Source organism: Chenopodium quinoa, unplaced genomic scaffold, assembly GCF_001683475.1.
Source record: "Chenopodium quinoa cultivar QQ74 unplaced genomic scaffold, ASM168347v1, whole genome shotgun sequence".
NCBI classification, from domain to species: domain Eukaryota; kingdom Viridiplantae; phylum Streptophyta; class Magnoliopsida; order Caryophyllales; family Amaranthaceae; genus Chenopodium; species Chenopodium quinoa.
In genome coordinates, this window is record NW_018744367.1 from 8,524,584 (window position 1) to 8,550,478 (window position 25,895).

Here is a 25,895-nt window from a genome sequence, read left to right on the forward strand (position 1 = left end):
GGAAGAATGATTAAATGGGCTATGGAAATTCAAAGTCTAGAAATCACTTTCGAACCTAGGCGGGCAGCGAAGGGTCAAGCGTTTGCCGACTTCATTGTTGAAATGACAAGGCCGATACAGCCGAATAATAATGATCAAGTTTGGAAAGTATATGTAGACGGGAGCTCTACTGTGAATGGTTGTGGGGCAGGCGTAATTTGTCATTCTCCAGAGGGGGACAAATACGAATATGCTCTACGATTCAAATTTCAAGCTTCAAATAATGAAGCTGAATACGAGGCCCTGCTAGCCGGTATCCGCATGTGTAAGGCAGCCGGGGCAAGAAAAGTTGACGCCTGTTCAGATTCTCAACTCATCGTTAGCCAATACAACGGTGATTATGAGGCCACCCATCCGGTGATGATTAAGTATCTTCAGGCGGTCAAGGAGGAGGCTGGGGCATTTGATGAATTCAGTCTAAGTCAAGTACCCAGGTCCGAGAATAATCAGGCGGATGCACTATCAAAATTGGCATCATCCGCCACATGTGATACGCCTAGGTCAGTCTTTTGGGAAGTCATGGAAAAGAAAAGCATTGAACATGATCCCATTGGAGTTATAGATCGAAGCTCCACTTGGATGGACCCCATCCGGGATTACTTGGTAGACGGCACTCTACCGGGTGTCTCATCAGAAGCGGCTGCTCTAAAAAGACGAGCTCTAAGCTTCGTAATGCACAAAGGTGAACTCTTCCGGAAGGGTTACCTGCAACCGCTATTCAAATGTGTTACCCCAGAAAGGGGAAAGGAAATATTGGAAGATCTGCATGCCGGCTTCTGTGGATCACACATTGGTGGGAAGACTCTTGCCAAAAGAGCCAGGCGGCAGGGATACTTTTGGCCCACTCTCGAGGCAAATGCATTAGATCTGGTAAAAAGATGTGACAAGTGCCAGAAGTTTGGCCGGCTGATCCGACAGCCGGCCACTGATTTAACGGCTATTCACAGCCCTATTCCCTTTTCCAAATGGGGCATGGATATTTTGGGGCCATACACTCCTGCCCCAGGCGGCAAAAGATACATTTTAGTGGCTGTTGATTACTTCAAAAAATGGGTTGAGGCCGAGGCAGTAAAGGGCATCAAAACTAAGGATGTCATCTCCTTCATCTAGAGAAATGTAATCACCCGGTTCGGTGTACCTATGTCAATGGTCTTTGACAATGGCCCCCAGTTCGAAACACCTGTCCTAAAGACTTGGTTGCAAGATCAAGGGGTTTCCCATTACTTTGCATCCGTTGGCCGTCCTCAAGCAAACGGTCAAGTTGAAGCTTTTAACAAGCTCATCTCAGGCGGCATAAAGAAGAAGATTGAAAAAGCAGGCGGTCTTTGGGCAGAGGAATTGACTCATGTTCTTTGGTCTATCAGAACCACTGAGGAGGGGTCAACCGGTGAAACTCCATTTCTTATGGCATATGGCACAGAGGCGGTGCTTCCCATTAAATTATATGAGCCAACACTTCGAATCATGTTATATGATGAAGAGGCAAATTGGGAAGCCATGCGCCTGGCTTTGGATACTCTTCCTGAAAGAAGGGGCAATGCCGCCTTACGTCATGAAATCTACCGTCTGCGAATGACGAGGGCCTACAACAAAAGGGTGCGCAAACGCCCCATCAAAGTTGAAGATTTTGTTTTACGAAAGCTTGAGGCAACCGGTAGGGCGAACGAAAAAGGGAAACTGACCCTAAACTGGGAAGGACCCTACCGGATTTTTGAAGAAGTTAGAAACGGCACATACCGCCTGGAAACCCCAGATGGAATGCGGCTGCCTTGTACCTGGAATGTAGATAACTTGAAAAAGTACTACTTCTAAGGAATTTGTAATTTTTTGTAAATAGTATTAAAATGTGAAAGCCTATATTTGCCATTCATACAAATTGTATTAGCACCTATCTAGTACAAAAACACAGACGGAAGAACATTTATTAAAAAACCACTGCTCCCAAAAGAGCAGTCATCCCGCGACACCCATGCGGGTGAAATCGTTGAAGAGAACAGCTCCCTTCCGGGTGGTACATTGTTCTAGCGATCAAATGACTCAAACGACATTTTCATCAAAGAAACTCGCAGCCGTTAGAAATGATCCTTTGCATTTAGGATTCATCTAGCAAGGACCCAAAAGTAGTCCATCCGGCAAAGTAAAAATCCTAGTGGGTTAATGCAACCGGGTTTTATATAAAAGCCACCCAAACGGTTTTTTCAACCCATCTGGCTGCCAATGAAACGGTTGCCTATTTACCATTGGAGTAAACAGTTGGCCATTTCAGGGGCATTTTATAGTACCAGCCGGAGTAGGAGTAGATCAACCATTAATCACCCATCCGGCTGCCTGTTTATCGTTAGAGTAAACAGTTGGCCATTTCCGGGGCATTTTATAGTACCAGCCGGAGTAGGAGTAGATCAACCATCGTTCACCCATCCGGCTGGTAATGAAACGGCTGCCTGTTAACCGTTGGAGTAAACAGTTAACCATTTCAGGGGAATATCGTGGTACCATCACTTCATCCGGCGAAAAATAGAACGGCTGCTCATTTTAAACCGGATGAGTAGTAGAAACTTGTAATACTTGTAGAAAATGCATAAAAAAATGCAAGTAATAGAGAGAATACAAATTAGCAAAACCGACTGCGTTGGCTAGTAGATAAATATATATATATATATATATATATATATATATATATATATATAAATGTTAACCGGACCCCCGTCCGGGAAAGTTACACTCAAAGATACTCGGCTCACAGGCCGGAAAAGAAGATAGAAAATGTTTATGGTTGTTGTTGCTGTTAAGGTTGTTGTTGTTGTTGAGTTTGCTGCTGCTGATGCTCCGGCTGCTGAGTTGGATCGATTAGAACTTCGGCCGACTGCTCCACCGCTTGCTGATCCTCCACTTGCACTTCTTGATTAGCCTCATCTGGCTGAATCACATTGTTGCGCTCAACCCACTCGTCAAAAGCGGGAGGAGGGTCAGCCCCGAGTACCTTCGCCTCATAAACCTCAGAGGCATACTGGTATCGAAGATTCCAGTATTCATACTCGAAGTCCGGATGGATCAGGTTCCAAGCCATCTTCATACGCTCTTCGCAGTCGGCCTCATTTTCTTCAATCAGGCAGAGTTGTTCCTTTTCCAGCTTTTTCTTATGAGCCGCCTAATTGTTTGCAAGTTCAGTTATCAGCCGGCTGTTGTCCTTCCGGAGATCAACATTCTCCTTGTCAGCATTCTCCAGAACTTTAAGGTCAGTTTGAAGATTTTTTACTTGCAGCTCAAGCTCATCAACTCTCTTCAAAGCTGCCTCCCCAGCTTCAGCCGCCTTCCTCAGCATTTCCTCCTGTTGCAACTTCCTTTGTTCAGTTTCCAAGTCATATGAAATGGCATTGAATTGGCAAACGTCAATAAGCTCAGATTCGCGCTTCTGAGCGTCTCTTACCTCCTCCTGCTTCTTGCGCAGAGGGACGCTAAGCCCATCAACTCTCAGCAGCGTCTACGATACCAGCCGGGGAAAATGTTAGGAAAGATCAAAGACAAAGTATTTGCATCCGGTAAAAAGATTATTGCCTAAACATAGGCCAACCGGTTTAATATATCTCAGCAAGAAGAGAGGTGATCCGGTCAAGATTGACCGTGTGCACAGCCGGCACAGCTTCCCTCTTAGATCGAGTAATGGTCTTGACCATCCTCTTAGCATATTGCTGGTAGTTTGGACGGCTGGAGGTTGTATCTGCAAGCAGAGAATCATCGGGAAGGTATTGGGCATATGCCTCGCCAATATCTAGGCAGTGTCCAGAAGAATCCCCGGATTGGCTTGCTTGGGTTTTTACTCTCATATGCCCAAGCGGCCAGGGGGGATCAAAGGCAGAAGTTTTACCTTTTTCGAACTGTGGGGTTAAGCCCCCCTAGCCGCTAAAGAACCGGAGTCCGTCTGAGTACGAGCATCCGGTCTTGCTGACTCCACCACCATTTCAAAGTGGGGAGTGAATTGCAGGCTCTTCCCTGCTGTTGTTGGCATGTCCTTGTCAGGTGTCTTCTTTTTCTGACCAGCAGTCGGGGCAAGAGCCGCCACCCTAGGAACTTTGGCGGCTGGCTTGGGAATATTCCCAGCCGGTCATTTTTGCATACTCGCTACAGAGCGAGGTATGACTTGGCTCCCGGCCTGAAAACAGTCAAAAGAGGATGCATCCGGTTAAAACCTTGTTACAAAAAAAAAAGTGTACATCCGACAAAAGAAGAATAAACTGCAAACAAATATAGGGTAAAGGAAAGACTACCCCATCATTTTTGGCGGCCAGCGCCACCTTTTTCTCTTCCAACTGCTTCTTCCTCAAAAGAATGGCAGAAGTAGCCGGTGTCTTCTCTGGTGGCACCATTCTTTTTGCTTCTTCTACAAAAATAAGAGAAGAGAAAGAAAACATGGTTAGAGGTCACACGAAGTATACCTATCCGGGAAAAACTTGATCAATCAGAGAACCTACCCTTATTAAACATGGTGCTTAATTACAAAGGGACAAAAAACCCTCATCCTTAAACCAATCCGGATGGGGCACCCAAAATTGGGGAACTATGATCTCACCCCCGTCATCTAGTGGGGCGGTTGTCTTTAGAATGAGACCCTTATCTATTATTTGGTCCCAAGCCTCACCCGGTACTCTAGGGAGGGCGCATTTTCTTCCCAGCAATGCTGGATGCTTATTGTATCTACCCAACCGGCGGTTAAGTTGGGGGGATGGGGAAGAGACGACATAAAATTTTCTCTTCCAATTACTCCATTTGGACGGCTTTTCCAAGGTCATCATATACTCCGGAAGCGTGGTGAGAGTGTACCACACATTCCACCCACCCGGCGCTCTGCTTAAGTAATGCATATGCGCAAATGCTTCCCAGCTTGGCTTGACACCCTGCAGCTCGCAGGCGGCAATATATCCAAGAATGTTGACCCATGAATTAGGGGTCAACTACCATACACCCAAGTCATACCACTTTAGTATGGCTTTTATGCAGTGATGGAGGGGCAACCGGAGGCCGGCTGTAAATGCCGCCTCGTAGCAGCCGAAGTAGTTGTCGGCATTGTCCACGTCGTCGGTCCAAACGACGCTTGCCTCTACAGGCGGGACAACCACTTCCCATTCCTCCCCAACCGGCTTCTTCTTTAAAAAAGCAGGGAGTGTGGCGTTTAAAGTAACCACATCCCTGGCGGACGTGGTCATATCAGTTGGGTCGCCCTTAGCCGACCATTTGTAGGCCTCCTCGTCAATAGGAGCCGCCTCTTCAGAAGACTCTTCATCAGAGCCAGGGCCGGACTCCTCATTATCAGCTGATCCTTCACCAGATCCCTCTCCAGATTCCTCAGCGTTGGAACCAGAGCTATCCAAGATACTGTCACCCGGTGTGCTAGGTGTATTCGGGGAATCTTGCGGAACCTCTTCATGAGGACCCATCTTAGCCGGTTCATCGGCTTGTTCTTGATTTATGGGGTCAGCCGGATTAACGGCTGCATCGTCGGATTGGTAGTTAGGGTCGACTGCCGTCACTCTGATCCGAGCCATTCTGTCCTGCACATGAACCGAGACGGTCGGATTCGATGTAGGTGAAGGTTGTTCCAAGCACCCCCAGACGACAGTCCCAGTCCTAGACTCAGCCGTTCCAGGTGACCGGCTGACCGCAGTCGTAGGATGTGCCGTGTGTGCATTGGTGTAGTCCATATCTTAATACTATGCAACTGGAAATAAAAGAAAGCGACAAGTATGGGATGCAGACGGTACCTTTGAAATGAGAAAGTTGAAAGAGTTGGCTTGAAGTCACCTAAGGCGGAGAACTCCACAAAGTGTTTAAAAGCTGAAAAAGACAAAGTAAATACTTAGCCGGTTATTCACTAACTCGCCCAAAAACACCCCAGTCTGTGTTCAAAGAGGTGGGTCAGAAGTACCCCAGACGGTGTAAAGCCGGATGGGGGTTCTTTACAAACATTTGTAAAGGCTAGCTAGATTATTGTAAAGCTCTCTATGATACCCCAGACGGTATTCAGCGAGCTAGGTTAGAAGTACCCCAGACGGTATAAAACCGGATATGGGGGGGGGGGTGATAAGCATTGATAGTAAAAAGAATTGTAAGGCTCACTCCATGATACCCCAGACGGTATCAAGGAAGTTGGGTCAGAGATACCCCATCCGGTAAAGATGCCGGATGTAGGTGCTGCAAGTAACATTTAAAGTCAACCATACCCCAAACGGTAAAATACCGGATGAGGGTATAGTAAGACCGGTTTCAAAAAAAAAAAGGGGGGGGGGGTGCCTGTTCAAACAATACCCAGACGGTAAGTCACCAGATGGGGGTGCATTGAACGCATCTTTAAAATTGAAAAGGTCATGAAAAGACAAGGATGATGACCCAACCGGCTTTAAAACCGGTTGGGGTTTTTGAAATCATTTCTTGACACAACAGATACCCAGGCGGTGCAATGCCGGATGGGGATGCTTTGAAAGCCTTGCTATTTGAAAGAAAAAGAAGGGTATGGTAGTCTAAACTTGGAAATGGGTCTAGGCCCCCAGGCGGCTTACCACCCAGATGGGGAAAACATTCAACAAATCCTCAAAAAGAAAGAAGTAAAAGAGAATAAAGAAAGGGATCCGACACCTTGAAAATTGCAGAGAAAATACCCAACCGGTAGCCGGATGTACTTGATCTCACAAAGCCGGATGCAAGAAAACTTGAAAGAAATGAGCAGCCGGTATCAGAGCTCTCAAAGAAATTTTTTGAAAAATATGTAAAGTGTGGAGAAGAGAGAGAGTGTCTCTCATTTATAGAAAAGGAACAGAAGGCGAAATGATGCCTTCTGCCCTAAAAACTTGAAATTTGAAAAAAGGAGGGAAGAAGACGAACCGTCTCCTCCCATGCGTCTGACACTTGTCACAGGTGACACGTGGACATGCCACGTCACACCTGTGAGGGGCAGATGTTTAGGGTAAAAATACCCCTAATACACGTGGCCCTATAATGGCTTGCCACGTGTCAAGATCGCAACGGTCAGCAAAGGCCCAATCCCTTTGCGACACGTGTCATTGTACCCTAATTATGGTACAGCTCTCCCCTACTATAAATAGTAAGGGCAGACCTCATTAATGGGGATCGAATCATTTTCCAACCAGCAACAAAACACAAATCCCCTTGCAAACGTCTCAAATCGAGAAGCATTTATTGTCTTATTTCCTCATTAAGAAAGAGACTAACTTAATCTTCGGAGGCGGAACACCCCAGCCTTAGCCGGAGTATTCCGTTATTTGTGCAGGTACAGACAAAGGAAGGAGCATACTAGGAAATTGTAACTCTCCCGTAAGACACATAAAAAATCCCCAAACAGATGGCATTTGGTGAATTTCGAAATTACTCGGTGGCATTTGGTGTAATAGCCATATAAAATATAATTAACCAAGGAAAAAAAAAAAATCCACCACTACAAAAGTCAGATTGACTAATTGAGCACAATCGCCATTACCAAACTCAACTTGAGCCATCATCATCTCCACCTGCACTGCTGCACCCCGCCAAAATCGTCAGATCTTCTCTCTCCTCCATGATAAGCTTACAAATTGCTAATCATTGAAAATCTACACTACAACACTTGGCCATGAGCCACCATCTTCACCGCCCTAAAGTCGTCGGATCAACCTCTTCTCCTCTTTCCTCTGTGATGAGAATTGGCAGACATTCTATGGTGAAGCAAACAGTTTTTACCCTTTCCCTTTTTTTAGTTCTTTACTTGTTCTTCACCACCTTCTTTCTCTCTCCTCTCACCCCCAATTCTTCCGTTGACTCTGCCTCTTCTTCGTTCTCGCTTTTCAACAATAATGGTAATAATTCGGCGAAGAAGGTGAAGATTTACATGTATGATTTGCCTAGGAAGTTCACTTATGGTGTGATTGAAAGCTATGCGATGGCAAGAGGTGGGATCAAATCGCCGGTGTCAGATGATTCGGAGCTTAAGTATCCTGGAAATCAGCATTCGGCTGAGTGGTACTTGTTTTCTCAATTGGGTAAGGATGAGAAACACCGAGTTGACTCGGCTGTTTCGAGGGTTTTCGACCCCGAAGAGGCGGATTTGTTCTACGTTCCGTTTTTCTCGTCTTTGAGCTTGGTGGCGAATCCAGTTAGGGCTGCAAATGCGAATGCCGGTAACGGGGCTGTTTCCGGGGTTTATAGTGATGAGAAGATGCAAGAGGAATTGATTGATTGGTTAGAAGAGCAAGTGTATTGGAAGAGGAATAATGGGTGGGATCATGTGTTTATATGCCAAGATCCTAATGCTTTGTATAAGGTTGTTGATAAGATTAAGAATGGTATTCTACTGGTTTCTGATTTTGGTAGGTTGAGGCCTGATCAGGCTTCCCTTGTGAAGGACATTATCTTGCCATATTCGCATCGGATTAATTCTTATAAGGGTGATATAGGTGTCGAAAATCGAAAATCGTTGCTCTTCTTCATGGGTAATAGATACAGGAAAGAGGTAATCTTCCTGTCTGTTTTGCTTGTTTTGTTTTAGTTATCTATATATGCTTTGGTATGCTTGATAAAATGATCCAAGCAGCATTAGGTATATTGTTTGTTGTTTTAGAAGCTGACATTTTACTTGTATTTGATCAATGTTTGATGTGTACTCAAGTGATGCATCCCTGACTTGTTGCTGTTTTACTTATGGTTAATTTGTAACACAATTCCTTATTTGGATTTATTTAATTGATGGCTTAGGTTGGTCTGTGTTTTTTAGTTAATCCGATTGATTAGCTTTGTAGTTTTCGAATCTTTTTGATACACATATAACATATTAGCTTGAGGATGTCTGCTTAGATCAAACAAGAGCTTTAGAATTGGACCGTTTTACCTCTCTTACCCATGTCAATATTTATTGTGAATTATGACGAGTTTCACTGGCTGGTTAATTTGTGTCTGTAGGACATTTGATGAGTCATGTGTAGTAAGCTTGTTGAATTTTGATGCTTGTAGTTCTCTTACCCGATTATGTAAGATGGATCGATTATTCTAACTGGATTTACTTAGTAGTTTTATAGTTTTTGCTTTTTCCTTCTATCTTCAGGGTTAGGATGAAGTTAGCCTGCAACATCTTATATTAATTTACTTGGTAGGCCATAGTTGTAGCCTTGAAGGTGTTGGATCTGTTTTATAATAGTATCATTGTTGGACAATTGGACATTGTTCATTGTTCTCTTTTTTCCTTGGAGCCTAGAGGAATTACATGTCGTCATTTGATGCGTCTTTTGGTGCATTTAGTGACGGAATCTTAGTGCTTGTCATTTTCTTTTCATCATTTTTTTCTTGATTTGGTTGTGTAAGTCAAGCAGGGACCTTATTTGAAATTAACTTTGTGGGACCTTATTTGAAACTAACTTTGTGGAAAGAGTGTACTTACAAAAAATTATAATTCGTATGTTTTCTTTTTCCCCGATAAATAGCTGATAAAATTATACTTCGTATATATTCCCAACTACAAGCAAGAGCAATCACTTCCATGCCCATTTCCTGCCAACAAAACATCACTGTGAGGTGTGCTGTTGTTGAAGTAAGTGAGATGATGGGTTAAGGTGAGTGACTCTGTTTGACTAGAGACTACATGATGGAGTTTTAGTGCAACAAAGGGAGCCACACATCATACAGGCTATAAGCCTATGATTATATGATGTAATCATCTGCAAGGAATCAGCCTAGACCTGATATCCGCTTCACTTATGCTAGAAGGCCCAAGAATTAGTTGGAAGAATGCTAAGTTGTAAGGTTGTTAAATTCAGTTTGGGAGAAGGGTAAAATAGCAATCTCTAGATAAGTTTGTTATGAGTTTGTTATTTTCTTGGCTGGCATGCTTAAGGTGTGTTTAAGTTTGTTTTAGGGATTAATTTTGGGGTATTAATAGGTGATTGGAAAAAGGGGAATGTATCAAGAAATTAATTAAGTAGTTGTACTGGGGAGAGCTCCTTCCTCTCGAAAGAAGGCGTTTTGATAATACTATTATCATTCCCTGGCTTGCCATTGTTCTTCTTCTTTAGCTTGTTTACTTGCTGATTTCGTATTAACTCCTAGCAAACTTGGTATCAGAGCAGTGACGATCCAAGCGGGAAAGGAGATGGCTCGCCTGAATCACGGGCAGCGTTTAGATTTGTTGGAGCAGGAGATAGTTGGGCTTCCGTCGCGAGTGGCTAAGGAGATCACCACTACGAGATCACCACTACGAGATCACCACTACGTTGGCAGCTTTCAAAACCGACCTCAATTCCTAGATTTTCGCTGGCGAGGAGAAAATTCGATCGGAGTTTCGCTCTTCCGTGGGAAATGGACCCCAACACCAGTGGGAAAATCCATTCTCTTCACAATCTCACTTGGATAATGGAGACGGTGGCTATCATGGCGGGCAATCGAACTGGAAATTGAGGAAACTCGATTTACCTCTGTTTGATGGGACAAACCCTGGATGGTTGGATCCTCTGAACGATTCTTCCATTTTTACTGATTAAGTGAAGAGGACCAGCTCGAGGCGGCCATTGTCGCGCTTGACGGAGACGCCTTGCTGGGGTATTAATGGGAGCTTTGGCGCCACCCATTGTTATCATGGGAAGCGCCGAAGAAGTTGCTTCTCCGGCGTTTTCAGAACCACCACCACCGGGACACTACACGAGCAATGGCTTGCTCACCAGCACACCGACACGGTGGTTGATTATCGGTGACGCTTCATCGAACTTCTCGCTCCGATTGATGGTGTTCCAGAGGAGATCGCAAAGGGTTAGTATATTAATGGGTTAAAGGAGGAAATTCGGGTTGAGGTTGGATCACGCCATGGATTTGTCCATGTGAATCAAGGAAAAGTTAAAGGACCGGCCCACGGCCTAAACTTGCCCAAACATGCCCACTTGGCGTACCCCCTTCCCAAACCTTCGATCCAACCCAAACACTCCACACCTTCAACAACCACAAAAACACCGGGGAAATAAGGCGGTTGACCGAGAAGGAGCTTCAACAAAAGCAGGAGCAGGTTTGTGCTTCCGTTGTGATGAAAAGTGGTCGGTGAACCACCGTTGTCATCGCCGCGGCTTGAGCGTGTTGCTCTTGGTGGATGATGATGATGGGCATGACGCCGGTGAATTTTCTATGGTGGAGACGCTCCCAGATGGCCTCATTCCACCTCAACTAGAACCGCATTCGACCCCAAAAGTTTCCGTGTGCTCGGTCAGTCATGGGACTGACGAGCCCGAAGGCAATGCGTTTGGCCGGAGTTGTGAACGGAAAAACTGTGGTGGTAATGATAGATCCCGGGGTGACCCACAACTTCATTTCCACTTTAGCAGCACAGAATTTGGGTATTCAACCCACGGAGTCGAAAAGTTTCGGGGTTACACTTGGAACCGGTGAGGCGGTGCAAGGCGAGGGCGTGTGTAAGGGGGTGTTGTTAGATCTTCGGGGTGTGATGATTTTGGAGGATTTCCTCATTCTTCCTCTGGGTAGTTCGGATTTCATCCTTGACACTCAATGGTTGGAGAAATTGGGTACAATCACCACCAATTGGAAGACACAAACTCTGAAATTCCAGTTGGGGGTGATACGGTTACCTTGAAGGGTGATCCTCACTTGGGAAGGACGTTCCCCCGCACCGTGAGATTGAGCACACTATTGTGCTCCGTAGTGGCACTAACCCAATCAGTGTTAGGCCATACCGGTACCCACAATCACAGAAAGATCGAGCAGTTGGTCTCGGACATGCTTAGTGCTGGGATCATTCAAACGTCAACCAGTGCTTACTCTAGTCCCGTATTGCTGGTGAAGAAAAAGGATAAAAAGGATGGGTCATGGCGATTAGCGATTCTGCGTGGACTATAGGGCATTGAACAAAGAAACAATTTCGGACAAATTTCCAATCCCTATCATTGATGAACTGTTAGATGAATTGGGTGGCTCGGCTGTATTCACGAAACTTGACCTGAAATCTTGGTACCATCAGATTCGAGTCCGACCTGAGGATGTCCATAAAACATCTTTTCGCACCCACGAGGGCCATTACGAGTTCCTTGTAATGCCTTTAGGGCTGACCTACGCCCCTGCTACTTTTCACTTATGAATGAGATATTCAAGCCGTTCTTGCGGAAATTTGTTCTCGTCTTCTTTGACGACATTCTGGTTTACAACCCTTGTGGGGATACTCTTGTAGCACACTTGAGACAATTGTTGCAGACCCTTGCAGACCATCAGCTGTATGCCAAATTCAAAAAATGTGAAGTGGGAAAGGCTAAGGTGGTGTACTTGGGCCACGTTATCTCAGCACCCAGGGTGGAAGTGGACTTTTCTAAGGTCCAAGCAATGTTAGATTGGCTCCCTCCTTCGAATTTGAGAGAGCTCCGAGGCTTTCTTGGCCTTACAGGCTATTATCGCAAGTTTATACAAGGCTATGCGATGATTGCACAGCCCTTGATTGATCAATTACGCAAGGACAATTTTGGATGGACCAAGGCTGCTAGCACAGCTTTCACAGCCCTCAAGTCTGCTATGGTGAGTGCCCCGATTTTGGCTGCTCCAAATTTTTCCTTACCCTTTGTGGTGGAAACCGATGCTTCAGGGCATGGGTTGGGTGCAGTTTTGTTGCTGGCAGACCATCTGATAGCTTACTTCAGGAGAAATCGTGACAAGCCTATATATGAAAAGGAGTTGATGGCTATAGTGTTTCCCGTAGAGAAATGGAGACATTACTTATTGGGCCGTCACTTTATTGTTCGTACTGATTAGAGGAGCCTCAAGTACCTGCTGGAATAGAGAGAAGTGGGTCAGGCTTACCAAAAATGGATAAGCAAGCTGTTGGGGTATACTTTTGAGATACACTACAAACTGGGTCCTGCCAACAAGGTGGCGGATGCCTTATCCCGCCAATTTAGCTCGGATGTGGAGTGTTATTCCATGGTCACTTCATGTGGCCTGCGTTGGGACTACGTACAGTCGTTGATATAGAAGGATGGGGTGCTGCAACGCTTGATTTCTCAGCTTAAGAACGGAGAAAATACTCCCAAGTGGTTCACCTTTGAGAATGGGGTGTTTAGGTACAAGGGCCGGGTAGTGATTCCGAGGCATTGTGAGTTGACTACCAAATTGCTAAAAGAGTACCATGACTCTATGGTGGGGGGGCATGCGGGTGATCTTAAAACTTATCACAGGCTGGCTGGTGAGTGGTTTTGGTTTCGGATGCGTAAAGATGTAACTAAGTATGTGCAGCATTGTCACGGTTGTCAGCAAAATAAAAATTCAACCCTGTCTCCTTTGGGACTTCTCCAACCATTACCAATTCCGGAACAAGTATGGGAGGACATTTCAATGGACTTCGTCGAGGGATTACCCAAATCTTTGGGTTGGGAAACCATACTTGTGGTGGTGGACAGACTCACCAAGTATGGGCACTTTATCCCTCTTAAACACCCTTATACTACCCAGAGCGTGGCTCATAGCTTTGTGAGGTGGTAAGGCTGCATGGGATACCACGGTCTATCGTGTCTGATCGTTACAAGGTTTTTCTGAGCATTTTCTGGACTGAATTGTTTAAACTTCAGGGTACTCAGTTGATGCGAAGTACAGCATATCATCCCCAGACTGACGGCAGGTTGTCAATGAGGGAGTGGAGTCGTATTTGAGGTGCTTTGTGAACGGGAAACCCCATACTTGGGCTCGATGGCTTCCATGGGCTGAATACTGGTACAACACTTCTTTTCACACCGCCACTAATTACACCCCTTTCAAGGCTGTGTATGGACGGGACCCTCCTCACCTGCTGCTATTTTCAGCAGGCACTTCAGCTGTGTCCTCAGTAGAAGAACAGCTGCAGGAAAGGGATGCTATTTTAGATGATTTAAAGTTTCATTTGGTGCAAGCACAGGTGTATATGCAGCAATATGAGAATAAGGGAAGGCGTGAGGGTGATTTTCAGGTTGGTGACTTGGTGTACCTCAAGCTGCAACCGTACAGACAGAGGTCATTGGTGAGAAGGTCCAATACCAAGCTGGCTCCTCGTTTCTATGGGCCTTATCCGGTTGTTCAGAGGATTGGCAAGGTGGCTTACAAACTGCAGCTGCCACCAGGGTCCAAAATACACCCAGTCTTCCACATTTCTCAACTGAAGAAAGCTTTGGGTGCTGGACATCGTCCAACCACCTCCCTGCACAGCTGACTTGGTGTTGGAGGTAGAGCCGGAAGCAGTGCTGGGTGTGAGGAATTCACAGGCTGCAATGGAGATCTTGATTCATTGGGAGGGATTGCAGGAGTTTGAAGCCACTTGGGAGCATTTTGAGGAGGTTAACCTCAGGTTTCCTAGCTTCCACCTTGAGGACAAGGTGAAACTTTGGGTGGGAGGTATTGCAAGGAATCAGCCTAGACCTGATATCCGCTTCACTTATGCTAGAAGGCCCAGGAATTAGTTGGAAGAATGCTGAGTTGTAAGGTTGTTACATTCAGTTGGGGAGAAGGGTCAAATAGTAATCTCTAGATAAGTTTGTTATGAGTTTGTTATTTTCTTGGCTGGCATGCTTAAGGTGTGTTTAAGTCTGTTTTAGGGATTAATTTTGGGGTATTAATAGGTGATTGGAAAAAGGGGAATGTATCAAGAAATTAATTAAGTAGTTGTACTGGGGAGAGCTCCTTCCTCTTGAAAGAAGGCCTGTATTGTTAAACACTCTGTATGATAATACTATTATCATTCCCTGGCTTGCCATTGTTCTTCTTCTCTAGCTTGCTTACTTGCTGTTTTCATATTAAGTCCTAGCATCATCCAAGAATGATAATCACTTTGTCCCCTTTCTTAAAGTTATGGATTTCATAAAAGTGACTTAAATTTGTATAGTTCCCCAAACAAGGTGAAAAAATACAGCCGTATTGTTTTAGTAGGGCCGTATCACAAAGGATTTCAATTGATCAAATAGTATTGTGTTTTTCAAAAACCTGATGTCAGTTTGAATCAAACATTCCAACCCCAATACGCCCCACATTGAATGTTGCATCTTCTGACATGAAATAACCAAGGAAAAGAGTGGAATATCAACAAACATCAATTCCAATGCAACAACACAATATAAACCTATCCTCAAAAATTACCAAGATCTATGAAATAGGGGTTCTTAATCAAAGCCAACACCAAGTAAAGCTAGGATTAAGGTGTAACCACAAAGATTACAAAGATAGCAAATACTCACCAAAATTAAGGAGAGAGAATATCTCATTTTTTTCAAAAAAAAGTAAAATATCCTTCAACACAACAAGTTTAACCCTTTATATAGGTATTACAAACAAACCTAGAGTTGTTAAATTACCCATAGGATTACAAGATGAAGGGCCAAGATTAAACAATGAAAGTAATTGCGAATGTAGAACATTCATTCACGTTAAACAGTGCCACTGAAGCGGCGGGTAGGATCAGGCGCTCCTCACGGGCAGCTCAAAAACAAATGGCCATAACTTCTTTGTTTCCTGCTCAAATTAGGCCTGTCGTTGGAACTCTCCGACTCTACTTTAAATAATGCTTTTTTTTTTTTATCAAGTACAAACCTTTATTTCTCATCCTTGTTTCCATGCTTACATCTTCAACAATCAATTGTAAAATCAAGACACAAGGAGAACCTTTATTAACTTAAGCCACATCATTAGATAGGGCAAATATTCATAAGTAGATTGAAGCCATAAATCCCACTAAACAGATCATATAACCATCAATCCGTAGGTTTCAAGGATGCTTTCACATCAAACTCTCTCTCTTGAAAAGGAGTTGACCTCATTTCCTAAAGGTGACATAAAACTCAAATCAAACCTTCAGATAAAGACGACATTACTAAAAGCAATTAATCCTACTTGATTTCAGATCATCACTCGCTCCCAATCTTAGGAGCGCCCGCTCCTTTAAGGACATCAACTTGAAGAATTTTGCAGTAGCAAGGAGCGCCCGCTCCTTTTGAGGGGATTGCCCGCTCCAACCTACTAGAGTGGAGCTCCAGCGCCGTTGGGTTTTGCTTCCTTTGTTTTTTATTTTTACTTGCTTTCAATCTTGGCTGTCATTTGTAATCCAAGGGATGTAGTATTAAGGCTCTAGGTTTATTTGTAAAGCCTTTAAATAGGGTTAAGCTTGCTTTTGGGAACAACTTTTGCTTATTTTCAAACCTTTATGAGAATTTCTCCCCATCCATAATCTTTGTGATTATTGCAAATCTATGTGATTTCTCCCCTATTCTTTGCTCTTCTTTTTGTTAGACTGGGATTGAACCCTTATTGCATTAAATTTGGTGATTGATTAGATAAGAATCTATCTTTGTTATTTGTTCTCTCTCAAATTGCGTCTTAAACATTGAAGCTTGGATTAAAAGTTGGTTTTTCTTTGTTATTTCATATCATCTTCACTCCTAAGTCACATGCTATTTAGAGATCGAGATTTCCCATGTTTCTCCCTAATAGTGGCTTCCTCTAATAGTCTACTCTAACTATTCTAATAGCTTACAACTATTATAAAATCTTAAAAGAATTTGAATTCAAATTCGCATCGCGGCATGATCCGTGATCAATGTATCATTTCATTTCCGTTACCACTCTGAGACCGTGAGTGACCAAAACTTTATTTTCGAATGACCCTTACAGATTTTCTGCATTTCCCATGAAGACTTCACTTTTATCTCATTCCATTTATTTCACATGAACATATCCCATGCTATATTACTGCATTAGTGATCTCGTCTCAAGTTTTTTCCCTTTTTGAGCCATGTTTTGCTTTAAGTTGGCATCAACGAGTTTGGTTTTTCTTCATAGGGCATGTCAAATGCTGCTTAGCCATAGACCCGGATGTAATATCATTTGAAGCTTAGTCAATTTTTTTTAGGGGGGTGGGGGGGGGGTTTGATAAATTTTGGTTTTTTACTTTAACTCATTACTACCTTAGGCCCGTAATTTTTTCACTTTCAAACATTGTAATCTATCATCTCTAGAACAAGATAGAGTATTTCAATCTTTTAATTTTTATTATTTATGTGTAAAGGCTCTATGAGAAGTTGCCACTCCTGGTGAAGGGTTATGTTAGAATTAGGAACCAATGGCCTAATGTTTAATGATTTGTGATGCTACATTAGCATACTAAAACCATTAGGAGTGAAATTGATAACTAGTACTCTGTCTGAACTCAAACTCCATTCCTTTATTATTGCAATATCTAAGGGGTGTGTGGAGTTTAAGGAACCCACCTGATGAGGAGAGATAGAAAGAAATAAAAGGAGGGACCCATGTGACAGGAAAGAGATAGTGAGAAATCATATGCAAATAAAGAAAAGTTGCATCAAATATGATGCTTCCATAAAAAACAGTGTTGCAATGGCATGAGTATTTGCGACATAGAGGTATGGCTCAAATTAATAAGGAGAGCTTTGAGAGTTTAATAAACTAACTTAAGGGGCAGTATGGGTAGTCTAGTATCATCAGGTTATTAGTCTTAGTTTTAGTATAAATAGAGAGGGATGGGAAAGGAAAAGGTAGGCAGATTTTGGGAGTGAATCCTTCACTATTTGAAGAGTTGTGAGCTAAACACTCTGTGGAGCTTGATAGGCTAAACCTATCGATTGTGTAAACTGTTGTTCTGTTAATTAAAGCCTCAATCTTTCTTCTCTATTTTACTGTTCTATTGTATTTCTCTGTTTTTGGCTGTGCTTGGCTTGAATCTATTACAGTGAGGTAGAGAGAGATAATGAGGATATGGAGAGGGTCCATGTGATGGAAAGAGAGAATGATAGAAACCACAAATCAAATAAGGTATGATCCTTTAATTTAGGAACTGTTGGGGTATTGGCTTCCAATCGTCCGGTGACATGAACATCATGTATCAATGTCAATGATAAATAATTCCTTATTATTTAATCATTTAACTATGTATGCATAGATTTTTCCTATGAAGTGATGAAAAAGGGTTGGAAGGAGAGTGTTGAGCTGAGCACATTCGATAGCTGATCATTTGGATTGGGTTTCAGACAACTCAGCAGTCAGCAGGGCTGTGAGCTGTTCTTTTTATTGATGTATATATGTTTCAGCCCTTTCAGGAGTGGATGGATGATGCAGGGAGTTGGTTATGAGGTTTAGTGTTCTTTTAGTCCCTGTGAATTTATGTGTTTCATCTGATCTTGCTTTCAGGGTGGAAAGATTCGTGATGTGCTTTTTGAAATTCTTGAGAATGAAGACGATGTTGTTATAAAGCATGGTGCACAGTCTAGAGAGAGTCGACGTGCAGCTACACAAGGAATGCACACATCAAGGTTCTGCTTGCATCCTGCTGGCGATACTCCATCCGCTTGTCGTCTCTTTGATGCCATTGTAAGCCTGTGCATTCCAGTTATAATCAGTGACCATATCGAATTGCCTTTTGAAGATGTCATAGACTACAAGAAAATCGCAATATTTGTAGATACCAACTCATCAGTGAAGCATGGCTTTCTAGTTAAATTACTCCGGACTGTTACTGAACCTAAAATTTTGGAATACCAGCAGGAGATGAAGAAGGTATTGATCCTAATTATGAATGCTCTCTCTTTATTATACATGCTGTATATGTATTTTATAAGTTGGTATTGCCTTTTGATTGACATATCAGTAAGTTATGGATCTGCAATCTCGAAAGCAAATTATCTTTGATCAGTTGAATGTTTTTAGAATTTAAGATGCACTGTTACACTTCTTTTGTTGCTCAAAGGCAATACTTTGGGCTGTTAGTGTAACAACTAAAGTAGTGTATCTTTGGGTGTCATGATTTCTGTTTTGGGGCATTTGGCAGCGCGGGGGGGGGGGGGGGGGTGTAATATATGCTCTTCTCAGAGCATTCGTTTCTTTTTGGAATTTGTAGTTGACATTTAGGTTGATAATTTATCTGAATTTACTGTCTTAGAATTTACGCAATAGAATTTGGAAAATTTGTGAACCACTTTTCTGAAGGTAGAACTGGAATTCTGTAATTGATTTCTGGGATGTTAGTCATATATTAAAATGAGTCTCGCCAAAAGGCAATTGTGAATTTTGTTCTGGTTTAGTCTTGTTTTTGTAGCTTTCTGGCAGATTTGGTGGCTTGAGCTTTTCTATTTTGGTTAATAAAGTTGGAATATCCGTCAGATACATCAAATAAGGCAGTAACTCATATGCAGACCACATTGCCATATAATAGGGGGATTTTACCTAATGAAGTAAGGATTGGTGGGTGTGTACTTGACAGTGAGTAATGCATGACGATAGTGTGAGAGATACATGTTTGTACAATTTCACTGTTATAAGTGAGGATGTTTTACAGAAAAACTCTTCAAAGTTTGATTCCTTTTTTTATTCCATATCATGAGCCTTTTTTATCAGACACTAGGGATTTCCTTTCCTTTAAATATTTATTGATGCTGAGTTCTATTTTCCAGGTAATTTTTTGCACATGGAACTAAACACCATAAGTTCATCATTTATCTGTATAATTAAGGGTGATTGAGATAAATTGTGTATTTTTTGATTGAGATGAATGAGGTCTGATGAATATTGTTTTTGGGTGACAGAGTACAAAGTCATATTTAAATTTGCAATGTGATATTTAGGGGTGTCAGTTGGGATAATGCCAACCCTTTACAAATCTTCTTTCAAAAATTTTCTTATTTTATTTTGTGAATTTGTTGAGTGCTGCTTTTCCTTTGAGTATAATTTGCATTGTGGAATTCAATCTGTGGAGGTGTGTTCACTTCTTCCTTTTTGTTTAATTTATAAAGCTATTTGAAAATGAATGTTAACGTTGTTAACTTTTTAAGTTCATTCAAGATCACCAAGAAGTCAAAAACGTGAAGACCAGGTCTTATGCTTGAATTTATTGGTGGTTTGTGACATGTTTTGCGAAGCATGATGGCTGTGTCTCACCCTACGTGATAGTCTCTATTTTGGTGGAGGAATATTTTTTTAGGATAGGTGTATACACCGAGATGACCCTAAATCACCCAATTTTCTGTTATAACTCCTCAATATCCCTTTTAAATTCAAAAGGAAGTGGACCAAATTTACCTGCTTATGATAATAAATTGGAACGTCTCGATATTTTTTTTCACATTCCATTTTGGGGAAAAGACGGTTATAACAGTAGTTGCGGGTACAAATCTTGCCCAATAGCCCACCTATTATTTTTTTTTTTTTTTGCGATTTTTCTTGTATTACCATCGAACTCTTTCGAGCATCTATCCACCAGCCTTATGATTATTCTTTCTATGCCAAGGAGGCTAAGGGATAAATCACTCTCTCTTCTTATGGAAATTAACATTAGTTTCTTCAAATCCCTCATCCTTTAGACATCATGTATCTCTTGAAGTGACTTGCTCATTGTATATTTCATATACATAATGAAAGGTGTCAAATTTGGCTTACGGTTGGTTATAAAGTTCAGGTGAGTAATGGATTATATGGAATAGCATGTCCATGCAATTTGAATGCATAAACAATTTTCTCAGGTCAGTTTAGATTTTGTTAGATTGTGATTGGATCAGGTCAATTTTTGACAGCCATAACGCGATTTGCTTCTCATAAGTTGTTGGCATTCGTTTTCTTATGGCCTTTTTTGTACAAGAATGGTTGGCCTAGATACTCTAATTCAATCACCTATCTATTGTGAGATTAGCAACTATTTATGCACTTGCTGAATTTTGAGTTGGAACAATGTCTAGTCGTAAAATACTGCATATATTTGAGCCCCTAGCCTACTTAGCTGATGGCGGAGGGTTTTGTGGTTTGATTTTATATCGGCAATGTGGCTTACTCTCTACATTCGGTGATGTACTGCAGGTCAAGCATTATTTTGAATATGAGGATCCGGATGGAACCATAAATGAAATCTGGCGTCAAGTTAGTTTGAAAGTTCCCCTGGTTAAGCTGATGATCAACCGTGACAAACGGCTTGTAAGAACAGAGTTGTCTCAACCTGACTGCTCTTGCATTTGTTCAAATCAAACAGGCACCTTAACCACCTTATAGGGTCATTGTTTTGAATTACGTATGTCAGCTGTCTGCTCCTTTGCTGCTAATTCAGGGTAGTTTGCGGAAAACCTCAAACTGAAATTGCAGTAGCTCTACGTTATCTGTAGAAGCAAAAATAGACATCCACTGTGCACCGCGGCTGCTCGTAAGACTGGCTATGATTCATGTTCATGTTGTCGCGGATCTGACATTTTGTTAACTCAAATGGATGCTCTTGCGCTCTTGGTGATTCAATTAAACCATAGAGAATGTAATGGCGAGAAAATAGGAGATAATTTTAGTAATGTAACTATATATATTTTTTTTAAGTCCAGTAATGTAACTATATTCTTTTTTCGAAAATATCAACGAGCATTGTTTTTCCGTTTCTTACACAAGAAATCTCTTATTAAATCTACGTGATCCACTGCGTATGCAAGCGGCATTTTTGTGATAAAACCGAAAACTATATCCATTGGAAATGATTGAATATACGGTGTACATAATTATATTTCTCTTTTGTTGTCCCATAATAATTTGCTAAAATATGTATACGCATAAACAATACTAGGAGCTAAATATGCATTTGCATATCTTAATCTATTTTGTAGATTATTATCTATACTAATCTATTAAAAAACATTTATAAGAACCTTGATGTACCATGTAAATCCCCTTATTACGCCACGTCGTCCACTCCAGTTCCATTACGCTATGTGGTTGTTTATTCAATTTGCTTTTCATTGCATGTCATAATAAAAAAATAAAATAAAATAAAGTTCTCCACAAGACTTGACATCCAACCTCTAATTCAACTGAATGTTTTACCGCCAAACTATGTAATGTTTAATGTTATCTTTTGAATGGCACCGCCAAGCCATGTAATATTATCTTTTGAATGACACCGCCAAACATCGGGCATATCTTGTTGTAACAAATGACGATATAAATTACAAATTTAATAACAAAAATATTGAGTCATAAATTAAATCTCATATTATGATCAGGGACATTGCCCCGACCCAAATACTAATTGAATAGGGTGTGTGTTAAATATGACTCATAATCGAGCACTCGACGCGCGTTCTTCATTATTTTGCGGGTTTGCGACTTTGCGGCATGTTTACAGAATATTTCTCATATCTCTACTTTTACAAGTACAAAGAAATTACCTTGTGGAGTCCTTTAGCGTTTAATTTGGTTTTCTTATGTAATATTAAGAACCATTAGGTGATCATACTATTACACCTTAAGCAATTTAGTATGTTATTAGGACTTCTTGTATATTCCTCTTATTTTTTACTTTATAGTGAAGAGAACCTCTCGAATCATCCACCTGTGAAATAAGTCTAGTTGACCAAATCTCATAAGTCTTTGTGTCCTTTGTTTATCTTTTTTATTATTTTTTTGTTCTTACAATTTTGCTGAATATTATTCCGCATTAATCAACATTACATCACCTATTTCTCAACTTTATTTTACAACAAGAAATATATCTAAAATAAAGTCCTATTAAAGAAATCTTATGTTTTTGAGGTCTTGAAACTTGTTTTGATCAACTCATTTGATTCTCTCTTTTCATGAACTTTATTCAAGAAGGCTATCATTCTTCATGTACCTAGATTAGAAAAAAATACACAAGTGAAACAGTTAGATATTAACAAAACAAACAGCAACCAGTTAAGATGTTAATGGCTAATTTTATAATGTTAATGTAATTGATGGTTTATTCCGCTAATGATTCAAATTCAACAAAAGATATTCAAACATGCTTTTAAAATTTGTCATTATATGCAATTGTATTAAGTGATATGACATGTGTTGACTTTGCAATATTAGATATAGAGGATATATATATTAAGTGATATGAAAGTTGGCTTGACTTTTGTATTAGCAATACTATATTTTTTGTTACAAAAGTAAATGTATTATATCTATAACTTTTTCTTTATTTTAAATATTAGCAAACTATACTTCAAAAAAAAGATATCAAAAATAGCAAACTAGAGACAGATTGAATAATAAAAAAAAAAAACTAAATTTTATATTAATTTCATAGCAATTTTGAGACATAAAAGGACAAAAAAAAAAAAAAAATACAAACTAGTGGGTCAGTCTAGCCTGACCAAACATTTCGTTAGTCCAGCTATTATTTGTATGGCAATACAAATTTCTCACACCCTCATTTCCACTCACCACCACCAAGACCCACTAAATCCTACTTCACTTTCTCTCTCCTCCCTCACCTTTGGCTTTAACCCACCCCTATTTTCTCTCTCCTCAACTTTCTGCTAAATTCCTCCATTTTATTTGTCCATGATTATGCTTGAACTGAAGAGGATGGGGAGGAGAGAGAAAATAAAGATTTTATTATTATTATATTTGTCCATGATTTATGCGTGAATTGACTTGATAATTGCTTGAGATTCTCGGATTTTTCGAAAAATGCCTAAAAAAATTCATTTGGGGCTTTCTTGTGTGCTGTATAATTGTTGAAATTGATTGTCCTATGTGATTGTATGTTGAATTGTGAGCATTTCATAACGAATGCATGTATTTTGGTTGAGAAATGAGCATGTTATATTATACCCATGAGCTTAGTACGGGACCTTCAATGGTGATTCCGCCATTGGTGACCTTTTAATTATTTTTATAAAATAAATTCTATAATGTAGATTATATCATCTATAATAAGTTGGATGATATCATCTATAAATTGGATGATATCCTCTATAAGTTGGATGATATCCTCTATAAAGTGGATGATATCATGTATTGTGTCTATAATGTTATCTGTACGATGGATGATATCCTCTATAAAGTGGATGATATCATGTATTGTGTCTATAATGTTATCTGTACGATGGATGATATCTCCTCTATTTTTTATTTTTATTTTTTTTATATCCTCTATTGTTTTTATGATACGAGTATCTTCTATGAGTTGGATAATATCCTCTATTGTTTTCATGATATCTTCTATAAGTTGGATGATATCCTCTATTGGTTCTATGATATAAGCTATATGATATCATCTATTGTGTATATGATATCATCTATAGACTGGATGATATCCTCTATTTGCTACATGATATCATTTATAATTGTGTCTATGATATCCTCTATCGGCTATATGATATCAATTATAATTGTGTCTATGATATCCTTTATTGGCTGGATAATATCCTCTATTGGCTATATGATATCATTTATAATTGTGTCTATAATATCATCTATAAGTTGAATGATATCCTCTATTGGCTATATCATTTATAATTGTGTCTATGATATCATTTATAGGCTGGACGATATCCTCTATTGGCTATATGATGATATCCTCTAACAAACAATAGTATCATCTACCAAAGATAAATTGTACATATCCTCTATTAAATACTACATATCCTATAACAAACAATACATATCCTACAACAAAACTGTACGTATCCTCTATTAAATAACACATATCCTCCAACAAGTTGTACATATCCTCTATCAAATAATACATATCCTGATCAAATATTGCATATATATCATATATACTTGACGCACGAATTGTTTGGTGCGGATTGCCGCACCTAATACCTTCTCAAAAAAATATATCTCTAGAATTAAGACATTTCCTTTGTCTCAAATTTTAGATGGATCAGTATTTCCCATCTTAAATTTTTAATGAAGTTAGATCTGTTTTCAATTTGTGATTGACTTAAATGTTGGGTTTTGCGGTTTCCGACACCACGCAGAAACAAAACCTGTAAAAGGATCGCATGCATAATAGTTACAACTAAATAAACTAACATATCGTTATTGAAAACATAAACACATAAAGGGAAGAGAGATAACCTAAGGATAAGACTTGCTCACCCTTTACGCGTGCTTCTCACGAACCTCAAGCACGAACACGGAAAGTCCTAGACCCGCAAGTGTAAGTCCTCCTCCGTCTTACACCCTCACGCCCGAACCGGCCACTACCTCGTAGCTTAGACAAGGCTAGACCAAAATAAACTAGAGTATTACGAACTTAAAGGCTTTCTCACTTTTTGGGAGATACCTTATTGAGTTCAACTCAAGTGAATAATCCCATTACCCAAGGTGGGTATTTATAGGGAAATGCTCCTAAAAACATCAATCAACTTTCCATGTGGGAGAGTTGTTGAAATGAGAAATTGAGTAATTAATTGAATTCTAAATTAAATTAAAATCATAAATCAATTAGCAAACAACAAGTGTTAAGAGGAGAGGGAGGGTAGGAGAGGACCACACCTCCCTTGCTCCCCAAGGCAAAGCTCTCCACTAACCGGCCCCAATATGAACCGGCCAGCTAGCGCCTAGCCTTGGTGTCACGGTCCTGAAGTTTGAGCCCCGAAATGTGCGGCGCGCTCTAGCCTTTTGGCGGTAAGAACGCTAGCCTTGTGCAGAAGAGGGGTGATTTGGGTAAAAAATACCCATATCACGTGGCCCAATCACAATGGGACACGTGTCACCTCATGACAGGTTCAATGAGGGCCACTTACCAGTTAACACGTGGCACTCAAAGTCAGCAAGGGAAAACGACGGCCTCAAGGCCTAATTCCCGATACAACTCAACATTCTTATGTTTCCGTAACCTAGGATGGGGGCACGAATCTCAAGACCCTATAAAAGGGAGATGTTCCCACCTAGGGAACACATATTGACAAATTTGGATACACTATTCAACACGAAAAAACCAGAGCAGTCAGTGATTGCAGATAATTAATTCTCACCTTAGAAAATATTCCCGATCTCAGAATCCAAGAAGATACCACTTTACTTTCCGCACTTTTTACATTCTCCGAACACGTTCTAACTTGATCGTCGGAGGCGGAACTCCACCT

The 25,895-nt window shown here is 40.9% G+C and overlaps 1 protein-coding gene across 1 annotated transcript; it reads left to right on the forward strand.

Moving 5' to 3' along the window:
• Nucleotides 1–7,420: 7,420 nt before the first annotated feature.
• On the forward strand, nt 7,421–21,464 carry LOC110696636 (probable arabinosyltransferase ARAD1). The gene is made up of 3 exons (XM_021873979.1): nt 7,421–8,533; nt 18,214–18,579; nt 20,869–21,464. Exons 1-3 carry the CDS (start codon nt 7,658–7,660, stop codon nt 21,055–21,057), a joined length of 1,431 nt encoding a protein of 476 aa, XP_021729671.1. The 5' UTR covers nt 7,421–7,657; the 3' UTR covers nt 21,058–21,464.
• The last annotated feature ends 4,431 nt before the right edge of the window (nt 21,465–25,895 follow it).